General features: G+C 41.0%; 1 protein-coding gene across 4 annotated transcripts; it reads left to right on the top strand.

Moving 5' to 3' along the window:
• The first annotated feature begins 415 nt into the window (after positions 1-415).
• heatr5a (HEAT repeat containing 5a) lies at positions 416-20,329 on the top strand. 4 transcript variants are annotated; one of them, XM_079457884.1, is made up of 37 exons: positions 416-541; positions 1,564-1,798; positions 2,063-2,274; positions 2,403-2,511; positions 2,841-2,990; positions 3,136-3,307; positions 3,481-3,638; positions 3,963-4,212; positions 4,355-4,510; positions 5,834-6,084; positions 6,243-6,354; positions 6,430-6,582; positions 6,767-6,866; positions 7,039-7,148; positions 7,443-7,606; positions 7,799-7,950; positions 8,799-8,904; positions 9,233-9,423; positions 9,496-9,655; positions 9,758-9,947; positions 10,039-10,208; positions 10,812-10,838; positions 11,828-11,972; positions 13,247-13,426; positions 14,241-14,477; positions 14,889-15,067; positions 15,645-15,713; positions 16,021-16,200; positions 16,353-16,575; positions 16,758-16,997; positions 17,132-17,259; positions 17,412-17,559; positions 17,641-17,913; positions 18,236-18,460; positions 18,538-18,689; positions 18,807-19,017; positions 19,104-20,329. In XM_079457884.1, the coding sequence occupies exons 2-37, from the start codon at positions 1,673-1,675 to the stop codon at positions 19,403-19,405; spliced, it is 6,111 nt and encodes a 2,036-aa protein (XP_079314010.1). In that variant the 5' UTR covers positions 416-541; positions 1,564-1,672; the 3' UTR covers positions 19,406-20,329. The 4 variants fall into 4 exon arrangements, with proteins under 4 accessions (XP_079314010.1, XP_079314009.1, XP_079314008.1 ...); XM_079457883.1 differs by having other exon boundaries at positions 4,361-4,510; positions 17,412-17,913; XM_079457882.1 differs by having other exon boundaries at positions 17,412-17,913.
• Positions 20,330-20,507: the final 178 nt, after the last annotated feature.

Here is a 20,507-nt window from a genome sequence, read left to right as displayed (position 1 = left end):
ATTAACAGACAAAGATTATAAAAATAAGCATCTGCCAAATGAATAAATGTTGTGAACAAAACAATTGATTTGGCCTGTCTGGTAGATGGACCTATAGGGTTAAGTATTCTGGTTAAATCAATAGAGGCATTAGCTTAATTTCTACCATGTGTACATAACACTATCACTTTGTGTATAAAGTTTGCTGTTATAAAATGTAGTGATCGGTTTACTTAGTAATTATTATTATTATTTTACACGTCAAAGTTGCGTTCTAAGATAAACAAATGTCCCAAAACGTTGTGTACTAGGTAGGCAACTAAACTTGTATTTCGAGCTGTATACTTTTGTCTATGATAATGACACAGTGCTGTATGTCTCCATCTAGCGATTTTTCAGCTACTGTCTCTTTAACGTACGGTGTTGCCTACGCTTCACAGTTTGACTCGCACTTTCATGGGAGCAGATGTCATTGAGAAAGTACACACAAAAAGTAGACTCGAAAAAGGATATCGTTTTCCGATTAGGGCTCTCCCGACAATACAGCTGATGTATTTAGCAGGTAACACTTTTCTCATTGTATGTATACATTATAAAGACGGCAAATCGTTGCTTTTGTAGGTGAATACTGCTAGCATATCAGTAAACTGGTTAGCATTGGATACAAGCTAGCATTAGTGTTATATTATCTCGACACAACACATTACTTTATGTACTGTTACTATTTACTGTCAATTGTGTATATATATATATATATATATATATATATACTGTATAGGGTATGACTTTAAAATTAATTGTGATTTTAAATTCAGGCTGTTTTCTGAAGTTGACTGTCGCAATAGCCAGGTCATTTAAATTAGCCTAGTCGTCTCCTTTTCACTGTAACTGTATATGAAAAACATCCATAAACCTTGGTGAAAAGTAATCGTGTTTTGTAAGACCTTTACATTTCATTAAAAAGCTACAGATCGATAGTAATCGTTGATACAGACGAAAACGTTTGCGACTGTTATAAAGGTTTCATTCGCGGCTATTGCAAATTTCCAAACGGTAAATAATCCGCCACTTTACACGATGTTTTCATACTGGATTGCATACGTTTAGCTTTTCTTTTAAACAAACCTAAAAATTCAAAGTAAGAAAAAGTTAAGTATGCCCCCCCATCACTGTGGACCACCCAACAAATCTGAAATAGTATTTAGTGTATAGATAGGTTCTTGCATCCCTCCGTACCGGGAAACATACAAGACTTCTGGGATCCTTTTAAGATCTTTGGTCTTCTGGTTCCTCTGCAGACTGTTCAAGTGCAAAACATTGCATTATTCATAAAGGCAGCATATAAGTTTACAAGAATTGTAAGAGAGGTTGTGCCATGTAATTTAAACTTTTTCAAACTTTACAAACCTCTCCACATGGATTTGTACATTTCAAACTGAGTGTTATGTGACGTCATGTAACGTCCTTATCTGTAAGTGCAGCTTTAGATATTTACACTCGTATTACTTGCGTCAGTTCCTTATTACAACATAACCTTGCACACATCTTTGGTGTATCTGTAATAAAACAGTTTTTCTTTTCCAGTTGCTTAACTTCTGGTGCGTTTCGGGCGAAATGGTGTCCGAAGGGTGTCTTCGATGAGAGATAAGCCCTGTTGACCGGTGGTTTGGTGAGAAGCTGAGTGGACAGGAAGATGGAGCGGGCACATAGTTTACTCTTGAACGAGGAGGCCTGCAGTCAGCTTAGGGACCCCCAGAGGGCTGAATTCGTCTTCGAGTGGCTGCGTTTCCTTAAGAAACTGCTGCCCGTCACAGACAGGGTGAGTTCTAAGCACTCTGACAATAAGCTCTCTGTTTGAGAAGAAATGTTGGTTCAGTCTCTCTCTCTCTCTCACACACACAAACAGTCACTCCAAACAGACTCTTGATTATTTCCCTCCTTTTCCACCGTCTGTTTCTCTATCTGGATTAGACTGTTTATATATCTATGTCCGTTTCATTCTGGTGAGACTCCAAGAAACCTCCTACTAAAGAGGACGCCTGAATATCATCTAAACAATATTTTTGTGCCGATTGTGTTGCAGGCTGACGTGAAACAGAAACAGAAGCGCCTGGTGGAGCAGCTGACAACTGTACTTACAAGTTCTCCGGGCCCTCCGACACGTTGGCTGCTGGCAGATTGTCTGGCGCTGGTGTACCGAGTGGGTGACTCTCTCATGTCCAGCCTCACCGTGGACCGCTGCAATGACATCGTTCGCAGCAAAGATGACTCGCCTAGCTTCTTGCCTACCCGACTGTGAGTGGAGTGTGTCATAAATCTACACCCTACACGCTCATCATACGCCCACCCATCGATTGCACTGCAGATGAGGTTCTACTACAGCTAGATATTCTGCCACTGAGTTTATTTATTGCTCCCTACAGGGCAGCCGTGGCCTGTTTGGGTGTGTTATATGAGCAACTGGGGCGACTGCTCATCAACTCATTTAAAGAGACGGTGGCAAACCTTCTGAAAGCTGTGAAGAGCGCAGAGGTGAGTGTGACTATAAAACACCACACGACTTCACGGTCGTAACTACAAACAATGATGCTGTGGAATATTTTATTGGAAATGTGTGTATATTAAACATCACAGACAGCGTTAACCAAAACACTTTGCAGTCACAGAGTTTATATTTCATAATTTTTTAATGGCATGCAAAACACTCAAATAGTGAAGCCTGGGCACTTACTCAGAATTCTCAAATATAGTAAGAGCAAATCTCCTTTAGAAAATAAAAAATCGACCCACAATATTACAAGATACTTGGTGTTCCCAAGTATAATGTATTCTGTTCACTCTGTATTTGTTTATATGTCCAGTCTCAGGGCCGTTGTGAGATCATGTTGTGTATTGAGAAGATCCTGAAGGGTTTAGGCATAAGTGCCCTGTCCTGTCATAGAGACATCTATAAAGCCGCCCGCACCTGCCTCACTGATCGCTCGATGGCAGTGCGATGCGCTGCTGCAAAGGTACCCAACACATGCCTCACCTAAATCTCTAGTTTCTATGACTTTGTCATCAAATAGAAAATGTATTTTTTACATAGGTATATAATATATATTCTCAAGAAATAATTGTTTGAAAGATCATAAGGCATGTGTGCATCTTTCATAGTGTCTTCATGAGCTCCAGAGAGAGGCTGTCTTCCTTTGGTCCACAGAATTGGAGAACGTGGCCACTCTTTGTTTCCGAGCCTTCGAGGGCTCGAACTACGATGTCAGAGTTGCTGTCTCAAAACTTCTTGGAACTTTGCTGGCCTGGGCACTGGAGCCCAGACAGGCCATAGGTAAGAGGATTTCATTCTCTGATATCGAATCCTGACCTGATCTCAACTTCCTGTTTCTTGTCCATATTCCCCACATTATGAATTTGTTCCCAATTGTTTCACTCATCATTGCTCTCCCACACTTTTCCAACTACTCTGTCGTTTGTCTCCCACTCCTTGGCATCTCATCTCAGCTCCGAGGCCAGGCTCCAAGCGTAATTCCCTGGAGGAGGTGATGGAGCTGCTGAGTACTGGTTTCCTGCGGGGAGGAGCCGGCTTCCTGCGGGCCAGCGGAGACATGCTGAAAGGCACCAGCTCTGTCAGCAGGGACGTGCGCGTTGGCATCACACAGGTCGTTTCCTTTGGATTATGCTGTTTATGTTTTGATTTACAGCATGTGTGGATTTATGTTTTGGGTAAAAATGAGTAAACCGAGGTTATAGAATTTGAGCAAAAAATAGTTTTTAAAATCCTTCATGAAATTAAGTCCTAAAATATTGACCTCGATCAGGATTTTCCCTTTCTGAATCTAATTTGCTCAAACTTGCTTAAACAATTTACAAAAAACAAAACCAATTTAAAACATACATCCATACATACTACTGGTAATATAAATTAATATTTGTTTTGGTACACTGGGTTAACATCAGTACCTCTTTTCATCTCTGCCAAGCAGACGTGTGTTGTGTTTGTGTCCATTTTGGGTGGCACGTGGCTGGAGATGCACTTCTCCTCTTTTCTCGCACTTCTCATGGAGTGGGCGTCACACACTCGCGCAACTCAGTGCCTGGCTGATGCTGTCTCCAGCCGCCGCTGCGTCTCTTTCATACTGCGGGCCACCCTCGGCACTTTATTGGGGGAGAAGGCCCAGATTGCAGCCACCAAGGAGATCTGCCAGACCATCAGCAAACAAATGAGGATTGTGGGTAAGAGACTGCAGGATGAATATTTAGGTCATACAGTGATATTGATTGACATATGGTAATGGTGTTGTAGTGTTATAATATGGTGTTCTATATATATATATATATATATATATATATATATAATCTTTGATATGTCTATCAGATGCAGCTCTGCACGAGGGCAACACTGAGACACGCGTGAGCCCTGCGGATGTAGCAGCTAGTCAGCATGTGCTGGTTTGTGCCCTGCTGGAACTGGGCAGTCTGCTGCAGGACCTGAGCTCAACTGCCGCTCCACTGCTGCAGGACACCAGTATAGGTTTGTCTGTGTTTCTTATTTACTGGACACCCTATCAAAACCATTGAATGTAAAAAATGTGAGAATGTTTAGAGTACTTAAGTGTAAAGTAGATGTGTATTGCATCCATAATCAATTATTATTTTAACTTAAGTTTGTTTTGCTGGCATGGACAACACAGTGTGTTTTTCACCACTATGCAGGGGCAGATCTGTGCAATTTCTGAATGTCTGCAGCACACAATATGGTTCAAAAGATGGTTTAATTTTCCTATTTAATTTTTTAAATTTTACATATAATAGAAGTAATATAATATTTAACATTTTAGTCCGATGTTCTGTTGTATTCTGTTAAAATGTTTGTGCAGTGTTAAGTTGGACCCATGTTGGCCATTGTTTACGTTTTCCAAAGTAGTCCATATGTGAAATGTTGGTGTTTTAACTGACTTGTTTGGTTGAGAATTATGTGTGATGAAAGAGAATTGATTGTACGTAAAAAAAAAAGTATATAGATCTATTACAATGTTCTTGCTGACTGACAAATTTGAGCCTGAAAATTCTCTCAAAAGTCATAATCAGAAATTAATAAAGCATAACATTCAACCATTTAAACGTATTTGTCTATTACGGACTGCAAGTAAATAACTATAATTGGGCATCTGAATAAAAAAGTGCTTCGTGGATAACAACAAAATTATATTTTAGCATGAGAAATTCTTCTGTGACTAAAGAGCTTTCACATACCGGTGGATTTACCAATACATAAATATTAAACATGATTTTGGTCATCAACGATCTTGTTAGTTTAGGGCATCTGTGGTACAAACCTTATTTGGTAGGCTTAGAGTTTTGTTGTAATAAATAAAATTTGTTATTAAAAAACGAAAAATATGGCTTATGTTAGGATTTATTTCTCTCTGCTGCATACACAAATCTCGTAGGAAACTGGGGCAACATTCTGCTCTATCAAACGCCTCATGCTGTACCTCCATTCGTTTTGCCAAGGGTTTTGATTTTGGTATGAAAGCGATTCAAGTCACCCTGCTGAGGATCACACTGTGAATGTCTGAAAGAAAGATGTTTCAAAGAGTTCCTGAATTTGAAAATGCTGTATCTCTGTACCAGACATAAGAATTAATGTTTAAACGAAACCCATAAATGATAAGTGAAGTGCACAGTATAGTCTCCTTAATGGATAAGTCACAGTATGATCAGGATAAACCGCCTGCAGCTCCAGATTTAACATACCAATCCGTTCCAGAATGTGCATAAATCTTCTCAGATTGTTTATCTGTAACACCCAGATTTTTATGTAAAATTCAAAACCTATTTTTCTTTCTGACAGGAATGATAGACACGGTCATCTCTGTTCTTTTACACCCCAACGCGTCTGCCCGTCTGGCTGCCGCCTGGTGCCTGCGGTGTGTTGCCGTGGCTATGCCTGCTCAGGTGGCAGTGTTGCTAGACCGCTGTGCAGAGAGGCTAAATGCCATGAAGTCATGCCCTGAGGCCGTGGCCGGGTACAGTGCTGCCATAGCAGCTCTACTTGGAGCCTCGCAGCTCTGTCCGCTTGGAATACCACACTCTAAGAGCAAGGTGAGAATGCAGTCTGTGTCCGTTTATGTCACACTGCTCCTTTTGTGCACACTGGTTGTTTGTCTTTTTTTGCTAGATGTTAGCAATGTTGTTGGATTATGATTCATTGCAGTATTCACTTGTCTTAATGATCAATGATTCTGATGGACTGGATGCAGGTGGTGATGACCCTAGCTGAAGATCTCCTGCGCTCGGCAGCCCAGAATAGCAGAATCTCCGTCCAGCGAACTCAGGCAGGCTGGCTCCTGCTTAGTGCCCTGTCCACGCTTGGTATGATCTAATCCTTCAACAAAAAATGTATCACAATGGTTAGTGATTTAATTTTCTTCTGATCTTTTCCTGAAGGGCCCACTGTAGTGGAGCATCACCTACCCCGGATGCTGTTGCTATGGAAATGTTTCTTCCCGCTATCAGTGAGGGACGTGGAGAGCGAGCTGCGGCGTGGAGACATCTTCACCTGGCAGGTGACCCTGGAGGGACGAGCAGGAGCCCTGTGTGGTGAGAGTTTATTTATGTCTCCTGAATCTCACAGACTTCAAAGTTCTGTCATTTCTTTCAGTGAAAATGTGTAAGTTCTTGGGGATATCAGCCCACCTGCTAAGCTGCTGCTCCTTTAATACCACAGGATATTTGTTCTTCATAGTTCATTCACCTTATTGCATTATGTGTGTCATCTCTCTAGCAATGAAGAGTTTTGTGGTGCACTGCAAAGATCTTCTTACTGATGATATCATCAGTCGACTGCTTCCACTCATGTCGTGTGCAGTGGCTCTGCTTAATCAGTGAGTTGGTATTTGTTGCTTCTAACAAACAAAGCACCTTAACCGTTGTGTTAAAGTTTGAATTATGAATCCCATATGATTTTCTTCTGTGAAACAATTTGAATGTTAATGCTGCTTTTTACGCTATTAAAGTGAAAGGGCACTAGGTGAATCATTTTTCTGCTCTTTTTAGGCTCCCGTCTCTCGTGAAATCATACGGAAACCAGATCAAAAGTGCTGCCAATGTGTTCAGATTAAGAGTCTATGAGATCCTCACATTGCTACAACCTAAAACATATGAAGGCAAGTTAATGCTTGGTTGTTCGGCCTGGATAAAAAGGCTGCTGGGGGATGTTTTATTTTTATCTATTCAGCCAGTTTTTAAATAGCTGTCATACAAAACGTCTGATCGACCTGTTTATCAGATATGGCTTTTTCAAACCTGCTTACTATACAGTATGCTTGAGTTATGAGTGCTCATTACCCCAGTGTTCAAGTAAAATTATTTCATAAGTGATGTTGAATGAATCCTAATGTGTCCAAAGTCCAAAAGAGCTGTATTTATTTGTTCATTTTTGTTTGGTTGTGTTTCCACAGAGTGCTTTGGCTCTGTGTTAAAGCAGCTGCTGAGCGATCTGGCCGGGCCAGAAAACACAGCATGTTCTGCGTTAAACCTGCTGCCCCCATTGTGCTATTGCCAAGACCTGGCACTGTTGGACCTGGGAATGCAGGATATGGACCAGCATTTCATAGAGGAGCAGGTCAGCATCACAGCCATCTTCATAAAACCTCAACCAAACCTTTTATTAATATCATATTATTAGCTAGTCGACATTTTAAGTCTGAATGTGATCGTACTGTTTTAGATGTGCTTAGAGGAAGTGGTCTTGATAACTTGTTAAACATCCTTCATTATCATAATTTTATACTGATTCTCTGTTTTTTGTCTAAAGCTTCAAGGAGGTGGGACGTTAGAGTATGACCCTTTCACCATCTTTCAGAAGGGTAAAGATGTCCCTACCCCGCTCCCTACAGCCTCGGCTCTTACTGTTGCAGCTGTTCAGCTGTTTGGGGTGATTTTCCCCCACCTGGGCGTCCAGCAGAGGTATATATCCATTACATATATCCAACATCTGTTCAGCGACTGGCTTTATGAGTGACATGACTTTATTAGCATACAGGGCTAATGTTGCAATGTAATTAAGTTTGTGTTTGTGGATTTAGTTCAGCTGAGTTGGATGAATACACTGAGATTAGGACTTGCGCATGCATTAATTAATATGGGATGTTTATTCTTATGATGCGTTGCGATCCACATGCAAAGTAACGTGTAACGCTGATAAACTGTTAAACAGATGCATAGTTAAACTGTACATTTTGGTTATATGCTGCTTGTTGTCTGCTATGCTAAAGTGTCTGCCTTTATCTTAATCAATGCATGCATAATACATCACACTTTGTATATATTGTGTTTGTTGCACTCATTGGATTGTGGATGTGTTTATGCTCTTTTACTGATGTTTACAAACATTACAGATTAAAGGGATTTGGTTTGTTGACAGGAATTGAGACAGCTGCTTGTAGTTCTTACTGGAACTGCCCGTAGTGAGGACCAAAGGCTTTTTGAAGCACCTTCTTACACAGCACGGCCACATTTTTCTGAATGCATTTGCATAATTGGGCAGATCAGGACTTGTCTCATACATTATTAAACACAACAGTGAAGAGGAAATTATACTGATCATATGAGGCCACCTGTCCTCCTGCAATGCATCTTTTATCCTGTGATGCACCACAGCTTGCCTTTTTTATTGTTGTATTATTATTATTTTGGTAAATAGTGATAGACATTTTCTGCATTTTAACAGTTTTCTGGAAGCCTAGTTCATTTTAAGGGAATTTTTTATATACTGTATGTGTGTATATGCATATTTACTAGATTTCTTGTATTAGGGCTCAGATTATGGAGCAGTTCTGTGAGTTTGTGAGACATCTTAAAGGAGTCAGACAGCAGACAGTTCAGATCCATGTAACTGCTGCTTTCTGCTGCACATTGAAGGTAAGTGGATATTTAGACACGTAGGGACGGTTTCCCGAACATGGATTAGCTTAAACCAGGACAAGGCCTTAGTTAAATTAAGATATTTATGTCATTTTAAAAACATATTTTACAAAAATGTAATGGTGCGTTTTAAGACAAAAACAATTTCACTGATTTATTTTAAATGTCAGTGTAAGTTGTTGTCGATCAAGACATCTAACATTTAAGTTAGTCTGGGACTAGGTTTAAGCCCTGTCTGGGAAACCGCCCCTTAGACATCATTTTAAAACCATTGCTGTCACACTGTATCAAGCAGTTTATCTCGGTTTGTTTCTCTCTGTTCTAGTGTTTAGCTTTAAGTCGGATGGAACTGGGTCCAGAAGAGGTACAAAGACCCGCCCTGTCTCTCCTGGTGGGGGCACTAGAGGACTCAAACCCTCTGTTGCGATGCATGGCTGCAGAGGGGTTAGCTAGACTGGTGCAGGTTCTTAATGACCCCAGCTTCACTGTTTCCCTCACGTTCATGAGTTTTGACAAGTGAGTAACTGCCATTAGAACAAGAGCTTCTTTACAAGCAATTTAACCTGACATGGATGTAATGCATTTTAGACTGAAGACGGCAAGGGACGCCATCACACGCACAGGTCACGCTTTAGCACTCTCCGCTGTCTACCGTTACCTGGGCGGCATTAATTCATCCCAGTATCTGAGTGGCTGTGTTGGGGTCCTTTTCACCCTGTCCCAAGACAGCACCTCACCTGAAGTCCAGGTACATATGCATTTCGACAGTATAGAAAATCTAATCAGAATGGGACTAGTAGATCTAGTGTAGTGGATTAACAGAAATGTGAATTGCATTCCCAAATTGCAGATGTGGGCTCTCCACGCTCTATCCATTGTGGTGGATCTAGCAGGACCTCTGTATCACAGTCATCTGGAGGCCAGCTTTACTCTTGTGCTAAGATTACTCCTCTCAAGTCCACAAACACATGTGGAGGTGCAGCAAAGCCTGGGGCGCTGCCTTAATGCACTCATCACCTCAATGGGGCCTGATCTGCAAGGTATTGCAGTTACCTAAACACACCTTGACCTTGTAAGAGAGAACCTCAGCTCATTTCTTACTAATTATATTATGTTAATGTTTGTCCCAAGGTGATGGTGCAGGTGTATCCGTAGTGAGGACCTCATGCTTGGTGGGTTGTGCTGTGATGCAGGACAGTCCAGACTGTCTGGTTCAAGCCCAGGCCATCACCTGCCTCCAGCAACTGCACATGTTTGCTCCACGCTTCGTCAACCTGGCTAACCTCGTGCCCAGCCTCTGTGTACGTGATCTCATACTGCATAACATACTTACATTAATAAAATTGTATTAATGCCGCTTAAGAAAACATGACTATTACATATAACAGCATATTCATTGAAAAGTAATGGGGTGGAACTCCACTGAGATAGTGTTGGGCTGTGGTATAATTGGTTAATATACATTTTCTTGGTTATTATCAAAGTTTCCGCAGAAGAAATTTTAGTTTTGATGAAATATTGTCAATACCTTTTTGTCTTTAAAATAGATCACACAATGAGATCAGGGACCTTCATTATTATAAAACCCCATGTGACACTGCACCACAAAACCAATCATAAGGGTTCATTTTTCGAAATTGATATTTATATATCATCTGAAAGCTAAATTAAAATGCTTTCCATTGATGTATGGTTTGTTGGGATAGGACAATATTTGGGCGAATACAACTATTTGAAAATCTGGAATCTGAGGGAGCAAAAATCTAAATATTGAGAAAATCGCCTGCGCCTTGTCCATCAGATGTGCTGTAGCAGGCCGATGCTTAGAAGAAACAGGCTTGTTTTAACTCTCTATTGGCTTTGTAATGACGTTGTGGAGTGACTGTGTGTTTTCTCTCGTACAGGAGATCTTATTGGATCATTCAGTGTTGGTAGGTTTTCTCTGCCTCTGTGTTGTCAGGCCACTGTAAACCCTTTCTTCTGTTTGCTCCTCGTGTTCCTCTGTTTCTTAATGTGTTTTGTCATTATCCAGTGTGAAACTAACTCAAACAGGATGTCTGGGGTTTTAAGAATGGTTTTAAGACACTGCCACTGCCTCTAACTGCAGGTTTAATGCCAAGGATTAGATTTGACCGGATTGGTCTTTTCTGTAAAGGCTTCTAACATTGACCACCCACACAGTGCACCTGACATTCACCTCTACAGCATGTCTTATTTCTCTCTCTCTCTCTCTCTCGCTCACTCCCTTTCTCTCGCTCTTTGTCCCTGTCACCGCCCGACTGGGACGATAATTGAGAAAAAACCTGCTTCGTTTTACACGCTCTATTTTTAGCAGCTTTGATTTATGGTTTTGTTTTCCCCAAACAGTTCACCTGTCACATCATTTAAAGCTCAAAGCAAACCTTGACAGAAGCCCTGCTCTCACTTTCTCTTCTCCCACCGACCTGTAACCTGGGATAGGGTTTGTGTAGGGCACTTTGACATAATAGGAGTAATTTTATTGTGCTTGTCACTGTCTGCTCTGGATGTCCACACAGAAGTCTTTTTTCAGTCTTATTTGGAGTGCTTAAAGGGACAGTTTACCCCAAAGTAAAATTCATCTTGGTCCCTAATTAAACATTTGAGTTTTTTATAAATTCTCAGCACTGTGTGAATATAGCCTATATGTCTTGTCTGCACTTTTATCTAGACTCCCTCGTGCAAAATGTGATGGAGTAATTTCTAATCTCAGCCGATTAGTCTGTGAGAACACACGTTTCATTTGTGACTTACAACCAATCCACTTCAAGTTAATAAAACTAACAGCACACAATCACTTCTAATCAAGACTATTAATGTTGCCCGGCGGATGCACTTCTCATTAGTATGACCCGTACAGATGTTAAACTCTGTGTTGTTCGTCTCATTTGTGCACGTGCAGATAAACCTGTGCAGCTCGTACCTGTCCCTGCGGCGGGCGGTGGTGGCCTGCCTGAGGCAGCTGGCTCAAAGGGAGGCTGTGGAGGTATCTGAGCATGCTGTAGCACTGGTTAAAGAACTTCCTCGCAGAGACAACACGCAGCTGGGTGAGTCATCCTCGCCCACTACACCATTTCGACACTTCCCTGCTGTTAAGTTTTATTATTCTCTACATTTTGAGGTGGGTTTAGCAGCATGAAAACTTTGGAAGGATGTAAGAATTCGTGTTGAACTGAGGATGAAAGTGAAAGTGTTTTTTTGATGATTATTCATGTCTGTTCACTTCAAGGTGTTGAAGTGTTTACGCGTCTATAACTAATTGGCATTTATTTTAAACCAGTATAACAAGAACGCTTTGAAAAAAAACATTGAACACAATGACATTTGTCATATGGCATCAAACCACAGATTTCATATTCAAAAGGAAGACAAATACTGCTCTAGCTTGCGTAATGATCTAATGATGATTTTTATGACAGATTCCTTTTGATCTTTACTTGTTTATAAAAAAACATTGGTGTCCTTCTGAAACCTTGGATGTCCAAACACGCTGTATTTTTAGGAAATGGAAAAAACACCGAGCTTTTTTAATGATTAAATACTATTAGATATTCACAAAACCCAGTGACAAACATAAAGGTTGACCAAATGATCAAATATGGAGATACATGGTTTTAGAAAGACTTGGAAGTGTCAGCTAAATATATAAAATTAACCGCTAACTTTATCAACTAAACAAAAGAAACGTATAAGAACATAAAGTAAATGTTAAGTACGCTAAATGACAAATAAAAGTTTATTTGGGGATACGTGGTATTATAACCAGAATTATTCTTCAAGAGTAAAGTGATGTCTTGAGGGTGAATTAAACATGGGGAAATTTTATTTTGCCGGTGAAATATCACTTTAATTTCTCGCTTCGGCCCACTGGGAAAATGCCAAGTATGCCCGATTACCAATCCAGCTTTGGTTGTAAGGCTCAAGCAATCCACAGCGTATAGAATATAATTATATAATATAAAATTACATTAAATAAAAAGGGCGATTTAAAACAAATGACTGTTTTTGGACACCTGTGTGAGCTTGAGGGAAAACCTTGGGATGGTACTAGTTGAGTTGTCTTGGTAAAGTAATAGCAAAAACCAGCACCCTTAGAAAAGTGAAAATTGGATGGGCCTAACAACACTTATTTGCAGAAACTGTACATTTTATGTGTACCCCAGTATAAAAATGCTTTTGGGCCCCTGTCATTGAATGATTGAATGTGAGAAATTACAAAACGTTTTTTTCATCAGGATTGAGTTTTGTCTGATTATTTTTCTGAATTGAAGTCATTGGGTGTGTTAGGTTGTGTGGTAAATGATTACTGTCTGTCCTGCAGATGTCACTATTAAAGAGGTTGGTCTGGAGGGAGCTCTGTTCAGTTTGCTGGACCGTGAGTCCGACCCGCAGTTGTGCCGAGACATTCAGGAGACGCTTATCCACACGATGAGCTCGGCTGCCGAGGGCAACCTGGCCCACTGGCTTAAACTTTGCAAAGACGTGCTGTCAGCTTCTGCAGGTGGGTCCCAACTCCTCCAACAGTGATGATATTAATGTCCCATCTTAGGAAGAGTATGGCCACCAACAAAAGTTCTATGACTTTAATGAAAGAGGAATGTTGTCAGGATATTTACAATCTTTGAAGTCCTAGTGAAATAAAAAAATTAAATTCCTATTTTTTTTCATAAAATACTGCAGCTTTTATTGTAAATAGCTCTAAATTCACGTGACCTCATAATCTTCGGTTATAATCCGAAAATACACTCCCGCCCTCTAGTGACTATCCATCTCAAATGGCACACGTTAGACGGCTTGGACGGGGCATCCGTTAATTCCTCTCCTTCAATTGTCAGTCTGTTCCCTGTTTTTATATCTAATCAAATCCCAGTGGAAAAACAAGCCATGCCCACAATTTCTTTTCTCAATCGAAATTCTGTTTCATTCCAAAATGCGTCAGAATACAGAAGTAAAAACGATCGCAACTTCCGGTTTACTGGTACTTTTATAAAATTACAAACCATAATTGAAATGAATATATTGCCACCCGCTTATGTACTATAACATTGCAGTGATAAAATAATATAACTGTTGAATTATTTGTAGTGCAAGGTAATGTTAACAGTATTAAAAAAAGTCTTTTGGTTTGCGATTGCTTGTTTCATTTTAAAACTCTCACTGAACAATTGCACAGATTCAGGATAAGTCGTGTGATTGTCTAATAGATCAGCAGAGATTACACAGTTTAATAAGAATTCCTTATTTTTATCCAGGTCTTATTCAAAGCATTTTATAATCAAGTCTTTTGTTTTTGTGGTGGTTTGTCCACACTTTAGCCTCAGCTGCAGCCGCCTCTGTTGAGACGCAGCAGGAGGAGGATGGAGATCGATATGATGACTCCTCTGCATTCCACTCTAAGCCTGAATCCAGTGGCCCCTTCAACAACCTACGCTGGTCCACTCGTGTGTTTTCAATGGAGTGTGTGTGTCGTATAATCGCGCAGTGTGAGCACGGAAACCCGGCTCACTTTAACATGGCACTGGCTCAGGAACAACGTTTACATGAGTCTGCAGGTTAGATGCATTAATCTTATGGTGTGTGACATAATATTTATTAATGATGTTTAATGATCCACAAAAACATTTGTTGCAACTCTTTTATTCAGTGTTGTCTTAGCGCCATCTTCTGGGTTGATATTTTTGGTGGATATAATTCACACAAAAAACAAGAAATATCTTATCATTTGTATCTTTATAATCTACTTTATCATCTCATGTGCTTCTAAATTCATATTACAACATTTTCCTTCGGGGAACACAATGGGAGATGTGAATAATAGTCATCTTGTTCTTTGCAATCCCATGCAAATAAATTGTGACTGAAACTATCGGTCAATTATTATCTGTCTCTTGTGTTCTATGTTACTTCCCAGTTATTTTAGTTTCTCTGTAAAAATATTAAAGCCCACACCTGCTGTCTTGCAGATTTCCTTGTTCTCCACCTGGCAGACCTCATACGTATGGCTTTCATGGCAGCCACAGACCACAGCGATCAGCTCCGACTGGCCGGTTTACAAACACTGTTGGTCATCATCCGTAAATTCTCCAGCGTGCCAGAGCCGGAGTTCCCCGGGCATGTCATTTTGGAACAGTATCAAGCCAATGTGAGCTTTTGTCTCAGTTTAAAATCACCTTTGAAAACACATTAACTCTCTGAATTAAAAGCAACAAATGAGTCACATTATTATTTTTACGTATGAATGAGTTTATTATTTTGATTGTGAATCATGAACAAGGCCTATTCAGTTTCAATGTTTCCAGATAAGCAGTGATGAACTTGTTTACAACCGTGGCCCTTCCCAAATACCTTTGAGATGAATGATCTGTTAGAAGTTTAAAAGTGTATGTTTGGAGATGTATGGTAAAGCTCCCTGCTGTTATTCTTAGATACCCACGGTGAAGTACCTGAGCCTGCTCATCATTCTACTGACGGCACATATCCGTTACACTAAATTAGGTTATCCGTGGGCTTAGTAAGGGGCCGCTGGTTTCAAATAGTGACATGAAACATATTCAGTATCATGTGGGGGAATGTGTGACATAAAGGTTACTAGAATGTGTTACACAAAGTTTAGTCTTGTTTTGTTGTATGGTGTTGTACTTCACATTAAAACAACTGTACAATAGAAATGTAAATTACTGTAGAGAATGGTTTGTTAAATTCGTTTGTTCCTGGAAAAGGTTGGAGCTGCACTCAGACCTGCTTTCAGTGTGGACGCCCCTCCAGATGTCACTGCCAAAGCCTGCCAGGTAATTATATCAAGATTATATAATTATATTTAACACTTTTGGTTAATCTCTCTGTTTAGGCTTGCACACTTGTTAATTCAAATGGCAGCATATTCGTTTCGGTCTCAAGTCAAGTCTTTCATCTTTGTCTAATTGAGAAACACAAACATGTTCTTTTGGAAGCACTGAAAGGTCCCAAATCAATCCGTTTTTGAACCTTGCCATGTTCATTCATTTAAAACCTTGAAAGTTTGCGTGACCTACTTTCTGTCACAAGTCTCGCTGTCCACTGCTGAGGATGTTCCAAAATGTCTTTGTTTCTGTTCAGGTTTGCAGTGCTTGGATTGCCAGTGGGGTCATCAGTGACCTACGTGACCTGAGGAGGGTGCATCAGCTTCTGGCCTCTTCTCTAACCAAGGTTCAGATGGGAAAGGAGGTTTCAAGTCAGCTCTACAACGAAAGCTCATTCACCATGGAGTCGCTTGCTGTTCTCAAAGCCTGGGCGGAGGTACTGAAGGCCATTACAAACATCTGCTGCCCCTCCATTTGTCTGCACACAATGGGCTTTGATACAAATATTGTTGCCTGGAGATTGATGTTAAAAAAGTACTTCACCTAAATGTGAACATTTTGTCATCATTTACCCCCAAATGCGCACAGGTGTACATCACAGCGGTACAGAGCTCCGAGCAGAAGGAGAGCCTAGGCACCCATCCACGACAGCAAGGCGAGGAGGCTGGGGATGCGGGTCCAACAGGAACGGGTCTGCTCAAACTGGTCCAAGCAGATCTGGCAACCCTGAGTCGCCTGTGGCTGGCTGCCCTACAGGACCTCGCCCTGCTCACCCTGCCCCCACAATACTCCCATCAACTTCCTTCCACAGGTTAGTCGACATGAAACCGAGGGAAAAAGCAGATATTAAGGTGCCCAAGTGTTTCATATTAGGTTCATGACTAAATGACTAAAAGGATACATGTAATCCCTTTTGTAATTACAAGCTTTTTATTTTACCAGACAATGATTATGTGATCCATTCCTCATATTTTTTCCATCATTCTTTATCAGGTGGATCGTTTTATACCGCAGAGACAGTAGAACAGGCCCGTCCACATTACAGCCGCGCCTGGGCCACCATTCTCCACGCTACAGCTCTATGGCTCAACAGCACTGGATTCATCATGGTGGACGAGGGGCCCGCCAACCTCTCCCGGCCGGTCACCCCAACCTCTATGGGCCAGTCCACCTCATTGAGCAGTGTCAAATCTCCAGAGGACATTAACACTGATCGCTTCCACCTTATCCTGGGTGTGGATCAGTTCCTGTTTACAGAAGTTTCTAGATTTATTTTCTGTCAACTCCTGAAACAAGGTTTTAGAAGTACCGATTGTTGAACGATTCTGTTAAATGTTGTTCCATCCCCTTTTGTGTATTTCTTATAGGAATCAGTGTGGAATTTTTGTGTTCGCCTCACTCTGGAGACCAAATGGAAAATATAAATTCATGCCTTCAGGCTCTGCAGGCCTTATTGGAGGTGCCTTGGCCTCGTTCGAAAGTGGGCAATGATCAGGTAGGTTACAAAATTTAAGATCTATATTCATGTGTCCAGGCGTAATGGCTATAGCCTTACAGTCAAGTAGACAGGACAAGGAAGGTTTAGTTGTCTTGTTTTTGACCACATTATTTTAGTCATTTCTGATTCGGTCTTTGTTCTCTCTGTAGGCTTTGAGCGTGGAGCTGCTCAGCGTACTGCACAGGCTCATAGTCACTCGGGAATCTCCCAGCATTCAGCTGGCAGTGCTGGAACTGGTGCGCCAGATCATTTGCGCCGCTCAGGAGCACGTAAAAGAGAAACGCCACAGTGCAGAGGGTATATCTCGACCCCCAAATAAATCACTTAATCCCCCCAGATTGATTTTGATAGATTATATTCTTTGCTTTATAACATCAGTGGATGATGGTGCTGCAGAGAAGGAAACCATTCCTGAGTTTGGTGAGGGACGGGACACTGGCGGTCTGGTGCCGGGCAAGTCTCTCGTATTTGGAGCCTTGAGGCTGTGTTTATGCACTCTTGTCCGGAAGCTTCCGCAGCTCAGTCCCAAATTGGCCGGGAGTGCCACGGGGCGAGGGGGTCAGACCTGTTCCCTCAACAACACCGACTGTAGTCTCGTCACATCTGCTCTGGCTATTCTATCAGAACTGCCCTCCATCTGTTCACCAGAGGGTAAGAGATTCTGGTTGTTCTTGTACAGTTTATGATGGTCTGCTTTTATTCAGTTTAGGACAAAATTCTGGTGTTGATAAGACTTTGAATTCCATATTCTAATGACATACTTAAAAGTAACTTGTTTAATACGTCCACATGAAAAAACGTTAAAGAGTAAACACTGAGACTAAACATTGCTGTTTGTTTGAGCGGGTTTTGGGGCGGGGTGCAAAAGGTGTTGGTTGTAGTGTCTGGCAAACCTGTTTGTAACCTATTCATGTTCCTCACTGTGAAACCCTTCTGAACCAATCCAAAACATGAAATATTTTGTACACTGCAGGCAGTGTGTCAGTGCTGCCCACGGTACTCTATCTGCTGCTTGGAGTGACAAGAGAGGTGGTGAAGGTTTCTGTCGGAGCCGAGAGTGGACAGCTGGTGCCAGGTGTCCTGCAGGCTTTGCGCACAGTTCTCACCTCTCCCATGAGCAGAGCTGAAAAGAGTCGTGGGGCTTGGACTGATCTGCTACGCTGTGCGCTCCATACACTCTTGGAGTTTTGGAGTGAAGGTACTTTCATCTATCATCTTTTTTATTTGCAACTGCACGGTAGATAGTTTGAGGAACATTCTTTTTGTGTTGAACAGATGAAATGGAGCCTGGTGTAGATGAGGTTACCATGTTGACAGCCCTCACCATCTTTGAGCTGTACGCTAGTGCAGATGTTACAACTGCAGAGCCACTGCAGACACGCTGCATTCAGATCTTCAGAGCCAGTCTGGAGTCAAAGGACCCTGTGGTAAGTGAAAAAATACAATTGGAAGGGACTGTTCCATATATTACCATTTCTGTCTCTTACTGCTTAAAGAGCTTAGCAACAATTGAAATTACATGAAGACAATCTTATATTCGTCAGGTGCTGAGCAGAAGTTATCAGTTGCTAGCGTCTTTATTTCAAGGCCCTTCGGCAGTTGCCAGGCCATTTATTTTGGCTCTGGGCGGCCGTCTGCTGTCACAGCTGGAGGGAGCTGAAAAGAGTCGTCCTCAGAGCCCAGCAGAACTACAAGCAGTGCAGGACGGAATTCGAGCCCTGGAAGCACTTGTGTTTGCCGCCAATGAAACCCACCGTAAGTCACTTTGAGACAGAACAATGACATCTTCTGGTTGTATATTTAAATAATGATCGCATCTGACACACTATCTCTCCCCACAGGTCCTCAGCTGATGGCTGTGCTTCTGCCCCTCCTCATATCTCTGCTGCTAGATGAGAATGCTTTGGCCTCAGCTCCTGCAGCCTCTCGCTCGCTGCACGAATCCGCCTTGAGAGACCTCATGCGTATCGGACCCCAGCACTCGGCTGTCTTCAAATCGCTGATGGCCTCCGCTCCGCACATGAAGGCCAGGCTTGAGGCGGCTGTCAAGGGGAACCAGGAAAGCATAAACACTAAGACATCAGCACAACGAGTCATTAGCAAAAACACGCCTACCATCCAACTGAAGATCAATTTCCTGTGAATCCAGAATCTGTTGTTTCTCACATGGAATTTGCATACAAATGAGTATTATGATTTGCACTTTTTTGGAGTTAATGTCAAGGTGTTGTTTTAAAGGTTTCATATTTGTCATTTATTCATCGTAATGTTAGTTTAAACTGCATTAACCTCTGTGAGGAACTTAATACATTTTATCTTCGAAAAGGTAAGCGGAAACATGTTTTAATGCTATGTATCTCATGGAAGACAAAATAATTTATATTAACATTTTAGTTTTGTTGGTTATCTATTTGAAACTACTGTACTAAAGAGGAAATTAATCAAACCTAGTTATAGCATGCTGCAGTTTGAAACTAAACTCAAACTGTGCAAAACCCGTTGAAAGAAACTGTGCAAGACCCGTTGAATCACTAAGGATTTAGTGATCTTATGACTAAACAGTTTTTTAACATATATTTTTTATATGATTAAATTGTGTATGTTTATTGTGAATGTATTTATGATGATTGTAAAAAGCATTTCCAACAGGTACCACATCAGGACAATACACTAATACTGCAAAGTCCCAGACTAAAATGAAAGTTTGAGCTGTCTTAACTGAAAATAAATTGCCCTGACATGTCTTAAAATATGTCATTGCCATTGTTTTGTCTCAAGATGTCTCAAGCGACTCCTGATTCCTAATATCCTAATTTAACTACTACCATAGTCAAAGCCTTAAAACATTTTGTCATTTTTGCACTAGAAGTGATCAAGCCGAACAGATATTGCCTTCAGTGTATTGTGCATATGGAAAGCAACACATTTTAAACAAGCAGTGAAATATTTACTACTGTACCATATATTTTGCATGTTGTAAATTGTACAGCTTAAAATTTATGGCAAAATTCATGTTTATTTTCTGATTATACTGAAACAATAAAATCTAGTTTTGCGTCACAAGTTGCATTTGCATCCGCTTTTCATCTATGAAAACATTAAGGATTTGTTCATATTTACTGATAATGGAGAGGCAAATATGAATATTTGTATTTAGTGAACATAGGATGTCCTAATTTGGGTATATTTTTGCTAATATTAGGATAACTGGAAAATGTTCACCCCAAGATGAAAATTCTGTCAAG

The sequence above is a fragment of the Barbatula barbatula genome, assembly GCF_947034865.1.
Source record: "Barbatula barbatula genome assembly, chromosome: 6".
Lineage (NCBI taxonomy): Eukaryota > Metazoa > Chordata > Actinopteri > Cypriniformes > Nemacheilidae > Barbatula > Barbatula barbatula.
The sequence above is the reverse complement of the archived record's forward strand: the minus strand, read 5'-3'. Positions and strand labels throughout refer to the sequence as shown.